Source organism: Dipteris shenzhenensis, chromosome 23 (genome assembly GCF_047967505.1).
Source record: "Dipteris shenzhenensis isolate YYH24624 ecotype China chromosome 23, Dip_SZ_1.0, whole genome shotgun sequence".
Classification (NCBI taxonomy): Eukaryota; Viridiplantae; Streptophyta; class Polypodiopsida; order Gleicheniales; family Dipteridaceae; genus Dipteris; species Dipteris shenzhenensis.
In genome coordinates, this window is record NC_141618.1 from 9,061,277 (window position 1) to 9,074,727 (window position 13,451).

At 44.7% G+C, this 13,451-nt stretch overlaps 1 protein-coding gene across 1 annotated transcript in view; it reads right to left on the minus strand.

Moving 5' to 3' along the window:
* The window catches only part of LOC147886955 (peroxisomal fatty acid beta-oxidation multifunctional protein AIM1-like), an 88,051-nt gene extending 79,006 nt beyond the window's left edge, over positions 1–9,045 (minus strand). Inside the window, exon 1 of the mRNA XM_087394905.1 lies at positions 8,824–9,045. Coding sequence (XP_087251031.1) covers positions 8,824–8,917 — 94 coding nt within the window. The 5' untranslated portion in view covers positions 8,918–9,045. The remainder of the gene's footprint in view (positions 1–8,823) is intronic.
* Positions 9,046–13,451: the final 4,406 nt, after the last annotated feature.

Genomic DNA, 13,451 nt, shown 5'->3' on the forward strand with positions numbered 1-13,451 from the left:
AGATTGACCTCAAGAGTGGCTACCATCAAGTCTAGATTTTTGAAGCTAACATCCCAAAGACAGCTTTCCAAACAGAGCGAGCTCATTACGAGTTCATCGTCATGCCCTTTGGTCTGAAGAATGCACCTCAACAAGATGATGTCACGGGTATTTGCAGAGTATATTGGAAAGTGCATGTTCATCTTTCTCAATGATATCCTTATATTTTCCACAACAGCCGAGCAGCATATTAAGGATGTGCGATGTGCCCTACAATTATTACGTGACAACCAGCTATACCTCAACGCAAAGAAAAGTGAATTCGGCTTGTTCGAAATTCAGTATTTGGGCTACATCATTAGTGCTCAAGGAATTTTGATTGGACCCAGAGAAGATTCAAGATATCACAAGTTGGGCTATCCCCACAACGGATCAGGAGATCCGATCCTTTGTGGGTTTGTGTCAAGCATACAGCTCACACATGGATGGTTTCTTGACACACGCAGCCCCTCTTACAGATTTACTCATGGGGGTAAAGACACGCAGACAAAAAGTTCAAGTCACATGCAAGCTTTGCAGGCCTTCCATGACTTGCAACGGTTGGCCACGACAGCACTAGTTATGAAGATCGCATCTTGGGATGATCCATTTCTGGTAATCACACATGCTAGCAATGTCGCCATCGGGGCAGTTTTACAGCAAGAAGATAGGCCCGTGGCATATTATAGCAGAAAGCTTAACGATGCCGAAAAGAACTATCCAATTTATGATAGAGAGCTCCTCGGTGTCATCCAAGCATTAAAACATTGGAAGCCTTTCCTATACAGACGGACTTTCACAGTTAAGACAGATCACCAAGCCCTTAAGTGGCTTCAAACAATGCCTGGTTCGCAATGGAGCGATCGGCAACAATGGTGGAGCTAGATATTCCAGCAGTTTGGGGGAATGATCAAGTACCTTCCCGGCAAAAACAACCCCGTTGCCGACACTCTCAATCGGAAAGGTTCCATCCAGACCATTGAGCAAGCCACCGTGCTCGAACTCAAAGGAAAGGATCTTGATAGCATGAAGGCACAGTGCACGGAGTCAACAGAGTTTGGCACGCAATTCCAGTTAGCCACGACGCTTGCTCCAAGCCATTACTCATAAGAGGACGGTTGGCTTTTCTATAAGAAAAGATTATGTGTACTCAAAGACAAACGGCAGTTGCTTCTTCATGATGCCCATGATGCCCTTACCAGTGGTTCACAGAGGTATCAACGGGACTTCGGAGAAGTTAGAGCGCTATTTCTATTGGCCAAAGATGCAGAAGGACGTATATGGCTATGTTCAAAATTGTCAGATATGCCAAAAGGTCAAGGCTTCCCACAAGAAAGCGACAGGCTTACTTATGCCATTGTCAATCCTCGACGGTCCTTTTCAAAACATAGGTATGGATTCACTGGGGCCACTTCCAGCATCCGCAGGTACGCATAATACTCAATGTCTTACTATTGTTTGTCGCTTTAGTAAATATTGTACGCTTATTCCTTGCAAACAAACGGCCAGTGCTGAAGATGTAGCTCGTTTGTTTATCAAGTATTGGTATCCCATTGGAGGGTTGCCAAAGACCATCACATCCGACAGGGACTCCAAGTTTACGTCCAACTTTTGGCAAGCCTTGTTTGATAATTTTGGTACTAAGCTGTAGATGTCCAGCACTCTCCATCCGCAATCGAATAGCGAGACAGAAAAGTATAATGGTATGGTGTTTAATATTTTAAAAGCATATTGTCATGATGCTCAGTGAAAGTGGGAGCAGTTTCTTCCACTTGTGCAGGCCATTCAGAACGATACCTATTCTTCAAGTATTGGTCGCACACCTTATGAAGCTGCGTTTGGACGGCGGTTTACATCACTCCTCACCCGGATGGTGTCTCCATCTCTTCAAGCCAACAAAACCACCAAATCAATGGCAGAGATTACAGAGTCTGTGAAAAGCTGCATTGCCAAAGCTCAACCATCGTACAAGCGCCAGGCTAACAAATCCAGACGAGATGTCCAGTATAAAGAGAGGCAATGGGTGTATTTACACATTATCAAGCAAAGATTGAAGCAGGTGGGAAAGCGATGCCCTAAGCTGTCCTTCAAGAGCTTCGGACCATTCCCTATTATTCAGAATATCAACGATGTCTCAATGAAGTTACGCCTTCCAGACAGTTAATCTATGCACAATGTGTTTCATGTAGCTTGGTTGAAGCCATATTTTGGACCTCCTCTTTCAGAGATTTCCGACGAGCAACAACCCGAAATTCTTGATGAAGCCGAAGTTTTGCAGCCAGAACAGATCCTTCTTCATAAATTCAAGCATGGGTCAGGATGCAGGATCTGGGAGTTTAACACCAAGTTCCGTGATTAAGGTACCCATGAAGCAGTGTGGTTGGACGAAGATTTTTTCCAGGAGTTTCCCCAAATATTGGCAGACTACTTGGAAGCAATGAGCCTACCGCCAAGTTAAGGAGGGAATGTCACATGCACCCCTGCACTTGGGTGCAAAGTGACACATTGGCTACATCGACAAGTGCGTGATAGTTCCCTAATAGGAGATTGTCGTATGTTGTGACCCCTTTGTAAGCCCTTGTACAGGGACAGTCAGGCACAAGCTACGTAAGTTAGTCTCTCAGCCTTAGGTCAAGTCGGAAGATAAGTCCTTGTTCACAAGTACCCACTGGAGAACTGTAGGGTAGTGTTTCCGTGTTAGGTTTAGGGATAGGTTTAGGTCCAACCTAGGATAAGAGCCCTTCTAGGCCCCCTCAGGGCTGGAGTTAGTGAAGAGAATGGCAGGGGAAGGGCTGCTTTTATAGGCTACCCTGCACCCCTCCCTAGGGTTGCCATTTATGGGGGCTAGAGCTGCCATTTATCGGGCCTAGGGCTGCCTTTATGGGGCCAAGGGACCCGCCAACCAGCCCCAAAAGCCCTATAAATAGGGGGCCTCCAGGACCTCTTTCCCCATTCAGTTCTCCCAGCACTTCAGCCTCCTACAGCTCCTCAGCCCCCTCTCAACAACCTGACACTCACCCCTAGTGGCCCTTTGACCAGCCTCAGCCTTTGGCATCAGGTTCAGCCCTTTGGGAAGGTGTTCAGGCAGCGCATCAAACAGGGAGTCGAGACAGCGAACGGAGTAAGGTTTGGGGTTTGTTTCAATAGCTCTTTTCAGTTATCTCTTACAATTTTACACAGCTCATTCTCAGCTCTTTATTTCAGTCATCTCTCAGCTCTCTTATAGGATCTATCACTCCTAGCTTTCACTCTCTCACTCATGCAGTAACCCTGCATTCTGGTGGACAGCACAAGCCTCTCCCTTGCCTTGCAGAACCATCCTACATCATCAGTGTGGACAGCATCAAGGTCTCAGTATTGGTCGGCGTTGCTATACGTGTGCACAATGAGCTCTTCAGAAGCGCGTTTTCCGTGCTCTCTCGAAGAGTGTTCTTTGTGTTTCCCAGTTCTCCAAATATAAAGCAAATTCTCCCTTGATTGGGGGAGGGGGCCCTCAGTGGGTACAGGGGCAGCCAAGTCAACGGCCACGTAGACGTCCGTACAACCATTCAGGCAGCTTTGCGCAATCAGCAATCAGCACACAGTCAACAGGCAGTCAGCGCCACATCATCACAGGTCAAAAAATGCAGCCGAGTTTTTGGTCAAAAGTCAACGCCTTGACTTTTTTTGTCAACGTTGACTTTTTGACCAACCTAGTCAACGGTGGGCGTTGACCAAGTAGGCCAGGCTGACCTATCAGTCTATAAAAGGGCAGCCTTTGGCCCTCACTCTTCATCCACTCCTCAGGCCTTCAAGCCTTCAGAGCCGCAGCAGACCAGCAAGGTAGCCTCAGCCTCTTCAGGGATCTAGTGAGGATTCACCTCCTCTAGGTAGTCTAGTCTTCTAGTTTTGTAGTGAGGGTTTCAGTCCCTTCATACAGTTGTATTCAGCCCTTTGGGCATTTGTATCTATTTCCTCTTCGGAGGTCCACTACATTCTCTCCCTCTGATTCTCTCACTCACATCCACAGCTCACTTTGTGTATTGAGTGCATCATCTTGCATTTGCAGTTAGTATTGAGCAGGAGAGAGAGTGAGGATAGTCTATCTCCCGCTACACTCTCTCTACCCTCATCTCCCTTCTCTCTCTATGGTGTACAATGCCAATTCCTCGCTAAAGGTTTAAAGAAGGTCTTGTAGTGAATTACACGATCAGATTACCATTGCATGTTACAAGGGCTGGAAACCTCATGAAGACAGTGGACACTCGGCAGCATGATATACCCCACTTGGAGGCCTTGCCATGTGAAGAACCAGCCTTCTCAATAATGCAAATGTGTGCAATGCATGCAGAATTTGGATGCCAATCGGCCCTCCAATGGGGAAGAGCGCCCTCATGAGAGTACTTGTTTCTGTTTTGACCTACATGCAAGGTGGGAGAGATGGCAGATGAATGCAAGGTGAATGAAGAATGCTACGTGAGATTCACAATGAAAGGGTGATACCCTTTCATTGATGTCCCTTGAGATCACTCAAGTTCCATCTTCCCATTTACACCTACCCTTAGCCTATGACCCATGCATCTACCATTCAATGCACCTTAATGCACCCTTCCCTTCCTATTGCCCCTAGGACCTAGACACGTGTGTGCACATTTTTATTAATAGAATAGGTATCACATGTTCAAATTCGATGCCGTCTGAAGCAGTGGCTCCAGCTCAACTAGTCCTATCTACTCAGATGATCCACCGCCATAACAAATCGGTCGGTGTCCATCATAAATACAAATACATGTAACACCATTGGCGTATAATATATAATAATGTTTTAATGTCTACAAATCACGGATTAGTGATTTCTCTTGTCATGACAATCTATCAACTCTCTTATAGGATCTATCACTCCTAGCTTTCACTCTCTCACTCACGCAGTAACCCTGCATTCCCGTAGACAGCACAAGTCTCTCCCTTGCCTTGCAGAAGCGTCCTACATCATCAGTGTGGACAGCATCGAGGTCTCAGTATTGGTTGGCATTGCCTCTCAAGTCTTTAGGTCTGCTATACGTGTGCACAATGAGCTCTTTAGAAGCACGTTTTCCGTGCTCTCTCGAAGAGTGTTCTTTGTATTTCTCAGTTCTCCAAGTATAAAGCAAATTCTCCCCTGATTGGGGGAGGGGGCCCTCAATGGGTACAGGGACCCAATCGGTTGTCGACTCTACTCTCTCTCTACCCTCATCTCCCTTCCCTCTCTATGGTGTACAACGCTAATTCCTCACTAAAGGTTTAAAGGTCTTGTAGTTTTTTACATGATCCGATTACCATTGCATGTTACAAGGGCTGGAAACCTAATGAAGACAGTGGACACTCGACAGCATGATATACCCCACTTGGAGGCCTTTCCACGTGGGCATCATAATGAATCAGGTCAATCCCACTTATCCTCAAGTAGTTGCAGCCATGGACGATATACTTACCAAAGGTTACCTCAATTGAAGAATATTTGCCTAACATTAAGGACTTACCCTTTTGAGGCCTGATCTCCAAAAGCTAAGGAATACCAAAAAGTTCCTACTTGGAGGCGACCTAACTCTAAATCTCTCCGTTGGATCTCTTTGAGTTTTTCATAAGAAAATGAAGAACACATATTGAAGTATGACTTGACTGAAAGGATCGTCCAGATCATGTATATTCACAAGGCACCAACCTGTACACCAGATCCTAATTTTTAGATGGATTCCAAGACTACCTGACAGCCACTGTGTATTCAAATGGCCCCCAAGAACTCACAGCTTGAGATCACGGAAATCAAGGCTGCTCAAGCATCCATGCAATTTCAAGCTGTCTCTCTTGGTTTCTCTTGTTTTCAGTTCTGCTCTGTGAGTGTTTGCTGTCTTCTCTCCATTGTTGCTCAGCACCGCTACACTTCTCACAGTTGTTGGAGAGCTAAATGCCCATCTTTGCACAAGGATCTCAGGGAAAACTCCTCAACTACTGGAGAAAACGTCTGTTGAAATGAGGGAGCTGCTGACTGCTGAGATGGAGAGAATGGGGGCAGAGGAGCCCTATATATAGGCTCGCCCCCCCAGCCCAAGACAACCAACAGCAGGGTAGGGGGCAGCCGACTAGGCTGGTAGGTACAGCCGCCTGGGCTGGTAGGTACAGCCGACTAGGGGCAAGGGGCTATAAAAGGCCTCCCAACCAGGGAGCCTACTAGGTGCCATGATGGCAGCCTAGTGGCAGCTCTGGGTAGGCCCCAGAAAAAGCCCAAACCTGCCCCAAACCTCCTCCATGTTGTCGTGGACTGGGCAGCGTCCATCTCTCTCTCGCTCTGCCTCTCCCGAGAGGGCAAACCCACAAACACGGCCCTCACTCTCCTCACATTGAGCGGGCAGACCCACAAGCAAGGCCCTCACTTAGTGAACCTGGAGATGACACCTCTAACAACGACAAGTCTCCAGCCTCAAGAAGGAGATGGGTGAACAAATAGACCAACAAGCGCACTCTTTGGCAACTCAATTTTAAGAGGGAATGGCAAGCATTCAATTGACACTCCAATCTCATGCTCCCCTTTCTTAAGTACCAAATGAAGCAAGCAAGGCTGTCAACAAAGGTAGTGGCTATACTCTACATGGAGGAGCCAACACTTCACTACAAGGAGAAACCTCTCATCTTGGAGGTTCTCACTCAACTTCTCAAGGCAATAGCTTGGCCAAGTGCTTCAAGGTTGGTACAGCCTTGGACCTCATTGCATTTGATGGTTCCTTGAACCCTGAGAAGTCAAATCAATGGGAGAAGAAGCTTTCTCTCTACTTCGAACCTCAACCTTTTACTGTGGCAGACATTGCTTCCACCAATTGAACCATCCAATGGTGGGATCATGTTCGAAGCAAGATTCAAAGAGGTTTTCATCCTGCTATCAACATATGGGAGGCAACGACTGAAGCTATGAACAAAAGGTTTGTACCTTTAGGTACCAAAAGAAACTGCTCTCCCGATGGCAATGTTTCAGACAGAGAGTGGGCAGCTAGGCTCATCAATATATTGAGAGCTTTCACCAGTTTCTTTTGAAGACAGTGGTGAAAGACTCTAAGGAAAGCCTAACCGTCAAGTCTATGGGAGGTATCCTACCTCACCTTCAAGAAGAAGTGGAGTTAATTCTCTCCCAAGATTTTGGATGAAGCTTATTTGATGGCAGAAAGAGTAGAGAGCAAGTTGAGCTCTAAATCTGGCCATCCTCCAAGTCCTATCCATTCTGGTCTTCCAAGAACTCGAACGACATCAGCAAACTCTTCTCAAGTTGGAGGTCACTCCAAGAAGTTATTATCCCCTAAGGAGTACGCAAAGCAAACAGGAAATAGGTTTTGCACTCATTACAAGAAGCCACGACACTCTGAGAAAGAATGCAAGACAAAGCATCATTCTGATACACAAGTGACAACTAAAGTAAGTGTAAGCTCAAGACCATTTCCATCCTTGGCTCCAATTGATGACTCGAGCTTTTCATAGCCATGGATCTTCCCCTCCAATTGATCTTCCTTCAGATTCAAGAGAGACATTGTTCATCACTAACGGACAAGTCAAGCAAAAATTGGCGAGCATCATCTTTGACAAAAATTGGTGATCTCATCCAGCTAGTAATAACAAAGCCTTCTCCATGCCACCTTTCACCTCTACTTTCAAATATATCAAAGTCTCTATAGAGCAAACAAAAATTTGTCTTATAACTCTTAAGAGATACTGTCTTGTATTAGAAGACAATTCAGGTTGTCAAATCAAGTGGTTGATTTGGTCAAGAACATTGAGAGGAAGGGAGGCACATCCCTAAATTACTTTAAGGTTGAATTCTCCTCACTTGCATTGTGATTAATCTAACTACATGAGCTCCAGCACACACCTGTTGAAAGAAGCTATGAATGAGAAAATAAGATAAAGCAGAGAAAAAATTTATGTGGCACACTAGGACTGTTTCAAACATTTTGTTGCATTCAATTTAAGGTCGCAATGTGTGATTTCATGGCACAGGAGGAGGGCAAGTGGAGAGATTTAAGAAAACCGTGAGCTTAAATCTAGCACGAACAAAAACAATCAACCAGCTTGCCCACCATTAGGAGGCAAGGTAATAAATGTGACATGTTCAGCACTTGAAAAAAGCTTTTAGACTCATGAAAAGCCAAAAAAACAGCAGTTACTTCAAGTAGCTTTCATTTTCGGCAAGATACACAAGTCATACGACTCGCAACAAGTTCACTAATTTGAAGCATCAATAGTGACAACACTTAGGGATCACTGACCGCTTCAGATTAAAATGTAAACGCAGGTGAATGAGGTTGTAATCATGGCAATGATGTTTTTAAAAATGTGTTTGTATGGCCAAATTTTTGTTGGACTGTACCTTTGAATCCATCCTCACCGAGCAATTTTTATATACCTTCGGGCAGCAATTGGGGTCTTTCAGCAGCTTGTACGGCTTTTCCTAATCTGCCCTTGATCTTTTGTAATTGAGTGGAATACATCAATACTGGGCATATTTTGATGCACCTTGGCCACTATAAGCTTAGGTCTTTCACCATATTTTACCGCTTTTCATAAATTGCTCCTGATTTTGTAATTGACTAAAAAATTGCGCCAAATCTATCCAAATTTATCACGTTAATGAAATAAACCCACTCGTGCATTTGCGAAACTTTATAGAAGTTCTGTTTAATAATATCCAAAACAACTCCTAGCTGAAAATTAAAAAATCAGCAAGCTATATTTTGTATAACAGAACAGGAGAAGAGGCCAATCATTGATTTCAACCATTAAGCTGAAAGCGAAAAGATTACGCACGTGGCATTGCAAGAGCGTTCACGGGAGGATTTGCAAATTTGATGATGGCGACTCCATCGGCACCAATGTCCAAAGAAACTGAAATCTTACTCATGTCGGCAACGCAACGTGCACCGATCGAAATCCAGCTCGCCAGTAGGCCGCGACCGTGCTTAAAGTCGCACGTTAAATATCGGATTAGCAGGCTATATCAAATTTAATGCCAAGATAGCAGTGGTCTTTGCGGTTTGTGTGACATTATTTCATTATGATATTTAACATGTGAATTAGGACGGGTTCACACCACCCACCCATCCATGGAGGAAAACAAGGTGAATGATATTTAATCATTCATAAATCATAAAATTTAGGACTTTCACAAAAAAGAAATTTCTGAATTTTAGCTCTTCTTAGAGAAGAACCTCTAGCAGGCCAAAAATGGAGAGGAGCATGGTCGCCGAGAGTGGTGGTTCACACCACCCGGTGGTCACAATTTAACATAAGACTCAAATTTAATGCAACAAAGGGTGATTGGCCTACTCGTTGAAGGAATCTTGCATGACCAATGTGACAGTGTTTAGCTCCCAATTAGTGCCTTTCGCACCCTTTCTTTTTGCTCACCCAAGGAGTTGTTGTGGCCTGCCCAATGGGGGAGGTCTTAGTAGAGTCACGAGTTTTTCTGAAGCGAATTTAATCCTAAGTGAGCTTCACTATACCTAAAGACTTTGCAACCTGTGGACTTACGAGTGAATTGGCAATGGTGGATAAAATTGAGATCTGTTGTGAGAAGAGTTATAATGATGCATAGAGTGTTGATGCTCTAGTTTGCTCACTCCTGACACGTTCACTCAAAGATCCTCGGTGTTCATAAACAACCAACCCTGTGCAGTGCTCGAGTGAAGATGCTCGCTCTTGCAATCCGTTAAGTGCTGAATGTGCATGCTTGGGGTGATGAAACAATTTTCAACAAGAACTAGGAGGTCGGGGTTGTTGTTGAAGGGAGAACCGTATGATGACGGGAGACCCGAGTTACTAGGAGGGTATGGTGGCAAAACAATTTTCAACAAGAGCCAAGAGGCTTCTGATCCGAACATCATACAGTTCTCCCTTGGAAGTGTTGGCATTATCAAAAGGCTACTACCTCGTCTTCCTTCAATCGAGTCCTCATGATTTAGGACTGGCAAGTACTAGCCATTGCTCAAATGCTAAGGCACGAGGATTGAAGCCGCAAGATCATTGCAGGGTTGCGGCGTTGTCAAGGAGGGCCATCAAACGGACTTGGTGTAGATGATGGTCCAACCTCATCATGGGAAGGAGCTCGGGAGGATGACGAGCGCTGCTAGTCGGTCCTAGACACAAAGATTACAGGTACATATGGTACGGTTGTATATTGAGGTTGTGGGTTGGACCACAACTCTAATATGCCTTGGTGGAGATCTCTTCAACCTGTCGCCAAGCCTTGTAGTAGCAGACAGGTAAGAGCTTGTAGCCAAGGTACTAAGTGCAGGACTTAGGGTATCAGCACAGTGTCGGGAAGATCTTGTCCCGACCGAAAGAGCTCTGCTTTGGGAACTTGCTCCGGTGACATTTGGGTCCCCACCTCAAAACTGTTCTCTACTAGAAAAGATACTTGCACTCTCACCTTTGCAAAACTAGTGTTGGTCTGAGTTCCCACTTCTTTGCGTGACTCAGATGTTGCTCAACCAAGTGGAGCCAACAATAAAAGGGCCTATGCAATCGCAACTTTAGCTACCTTAGAAGTGTGAAGCGTTGGCATTATCAGTAGGCTTCTGCTCTGAGGGACTTGCCTGGAAAGTAGATTGTGATAGGTGGCAAACAACAATATTGCCTGCAACCAAATCATCAATGTCTGGCAGCTCCTATCTTAGGAGCAGTATGGGTGGGTGCTCATCAAGGTGCATGGAGTTGGGCATAATTCTCCAGCCTCCCCGTAAGGCGATCATTTCCCCCCCCTTTAGGCTTTCAGCCTCTTCTATTGCTTAGCGGAGCTTGGCATTCTCCATGTGCAGAGTCTTGACCTCTTGGAGAACCAATGGGTTTGCTCTCGTCTTTTGCACATTCTCCAGTGCAATTTGTAGTTGGAGGTTTGCTACTGCTGGATTAATCTTCTCATCTTTGACCTGGCATTTAGGGAACGCAATCTATCCAGTTCACATTATTGATTGACATATGGTATGTATGCAGACTTTGGCGTAGTAAGGAGTTACTTTCCACCAGCTCGTCGTATACAAATTTCCTACAAACTGTCTTGCTCAACAATGAGATCAACCTGTGACTAGCTGTGTGTGCCTCAAAAAAATCAAGCCAGCTCCTCCCAATACTATGTTTGAAGAAACAAGTTATAAGTTAATACATGGGGAGGAAGCCAATGGGTAATCTAGAGCTCGAGCAGCATAAACCATATTCTCCCTAAGAATTTGCCACTACAACTCAGTGGCACTCCTATCCTAATGATTATCTTGCATCAGTAGCAGAGCACTAAGTGGGAATGGCTCGATAGGACATAAAGTTTAAAGAGTTGTAGGAGGCACATGGAATGTGATCGTGCTAGTCGAAGCTGCCTCAGTTACTCCTCATGTTGCTTGGCTGGCATTTCTTGTGGTTGCTCGGTGTTGGTGTTACCTGTAGGCACCTCCTGCCCATGTTGCTCAGTGCCTGCTTCACCTATGGTTGCGCTGTCAGCATATGTCCCTGACTTTGATTATTCTTGGGAACTGGCCTCGCTGCACCCTCTGCATGCTTCTTACCTCTCTAGTCACTATGCTCCTCAAAGCCATGTTCCTCAGAATGTTGCTCAATGTCTATGGGTTCTGGCTCCTTCAATGCACACAAGAATGAAGTTTGGCCACTATACCTCACCAGATGTGAGCCTGTAATATAGCATGTGCATAAATGGGGCCCGAGCTTATAGTCGGTCTAGCCTTTGTTGATAGACTTCAATTGCAATAATTCGAAGGTCTTCTCAAAGATGGAGAACCAATCTACTTCATTGCCATCTTCTATTGCTGTGACCATCCGAGCCACATTGTCGTGGCACGTACCACACGCTCTTCTTCAATCCGATGACCTTTGAAAGGAATCTGTTGAAATGCTTTGCTTATCAGATACCCTGGTGAAGACGAGTAGCTCTTGCTATCAAAATAAGCATCACTGTGTTTAGTAATTGCTAACGGATCTGGGGCTGCTGGTGTCTTGACCCTGAACACTTCTTCGAATAGGCCAGAGTTTGGACAGACATCCTGAATTATCATGTTATGATCTTTGTCATTGTAGGAGTCGAGAATCTCTTATGCCAAGATTTTGTTCCAAACTTACTCCCACGATAACTTTGCAAACTTCAGGAGCTTGTTGCTCCTCAAAATCCCTCTGACAATGTTGTTGGTGAAATCTGTGATCACGTGCAAAGGCGAGACACAAGAAGGTGCTCTACACTTATTTTGATGATCGTTATGTGCCCTACGTTCCTCCATAATCAATAACATGGCATAGGTTGCAATAGACGAAGCGACGATGAAAGTGGTAAAGAAGGCAATCGAAAATGGAAACAAAGAGAGCAGAGTAAGTGACGAAGACGATGGTAAGCCAAAATTAAGTATAGATGACCATTAGCTAAAAATGGATGTCCAGTGCATGGTTGCATGATTCAGTAGAACAACCCCTTCTTGGATATAATCAACTAAAATTAATGTCCTCATAACATTCAAACTGCCACGTGGTTGCATGCAACGCATCCCTTCTAGTATCACCACATAGTCAACTGGCATTCATGTTGACACATAATCAATCAAGGCATTCACAATCGAGTGACCTGCACCTGAGTTTTGTGCAACCAAGGAGCCTGCTGCTCGTTAAGGCTTCACTCTACTCCCATTATACAACTTAGGGAACACATTTCCGTGCAAATCATCAAGTTGTAACATCCCATTGGGAAAGACTCCAGTCAACCTGTAGGGCCCATTCCATCCGAACTTGAAATTCGTTTGAAGGGGTCCTTGCTTAGCATTATACAGTAATACAAGCATACCTTTTTCCAAGTGATTAGGCACAATATGCCTATCATGCCATGCTTTCCTCCTACGCAGAATCACTTGTTGTGACTAGCTGTCGGAGGCGTAGTTTGTCCAAGTGGCTTAGCTGATGCAATTGCCCCTTGTTTGCCTCGGATTCATCTAAATGATATTCAATTTTTTACCACGCGGAGATTGGGAACAATAAATTCCAAGGGAACTACAACTTCTAATCCAAAAGCCATACGAAAGGTGTTAGATTCATAGTGATCTTATAGGCAATTCAATATGCCCAAAGCATAGCATGAAATTTAGCATCCCAATTGCTCTTATGGGACTGCATTATCTTCGTCAAAATTAACTTGAGTGTCTTATTAGTTGATTCAACTTCATCATTACCACCAGCATAATAAGTGGTTGAAACTGTATGCATAATCTTGAATTCATCCTTTAGCAATTGCATAACTTCATTGAGAAAATGTGAGCCTTCACTATAACAAGCTGTAAGGGGCATCCATATCTACAAATTATATTCTCAAAGACAGACTAATCAGTGCTTCATTCCGTGTTATGACACTGAGTGCCTTTGCTTCAACCCACTTAGTAGCATAATCAATAGCT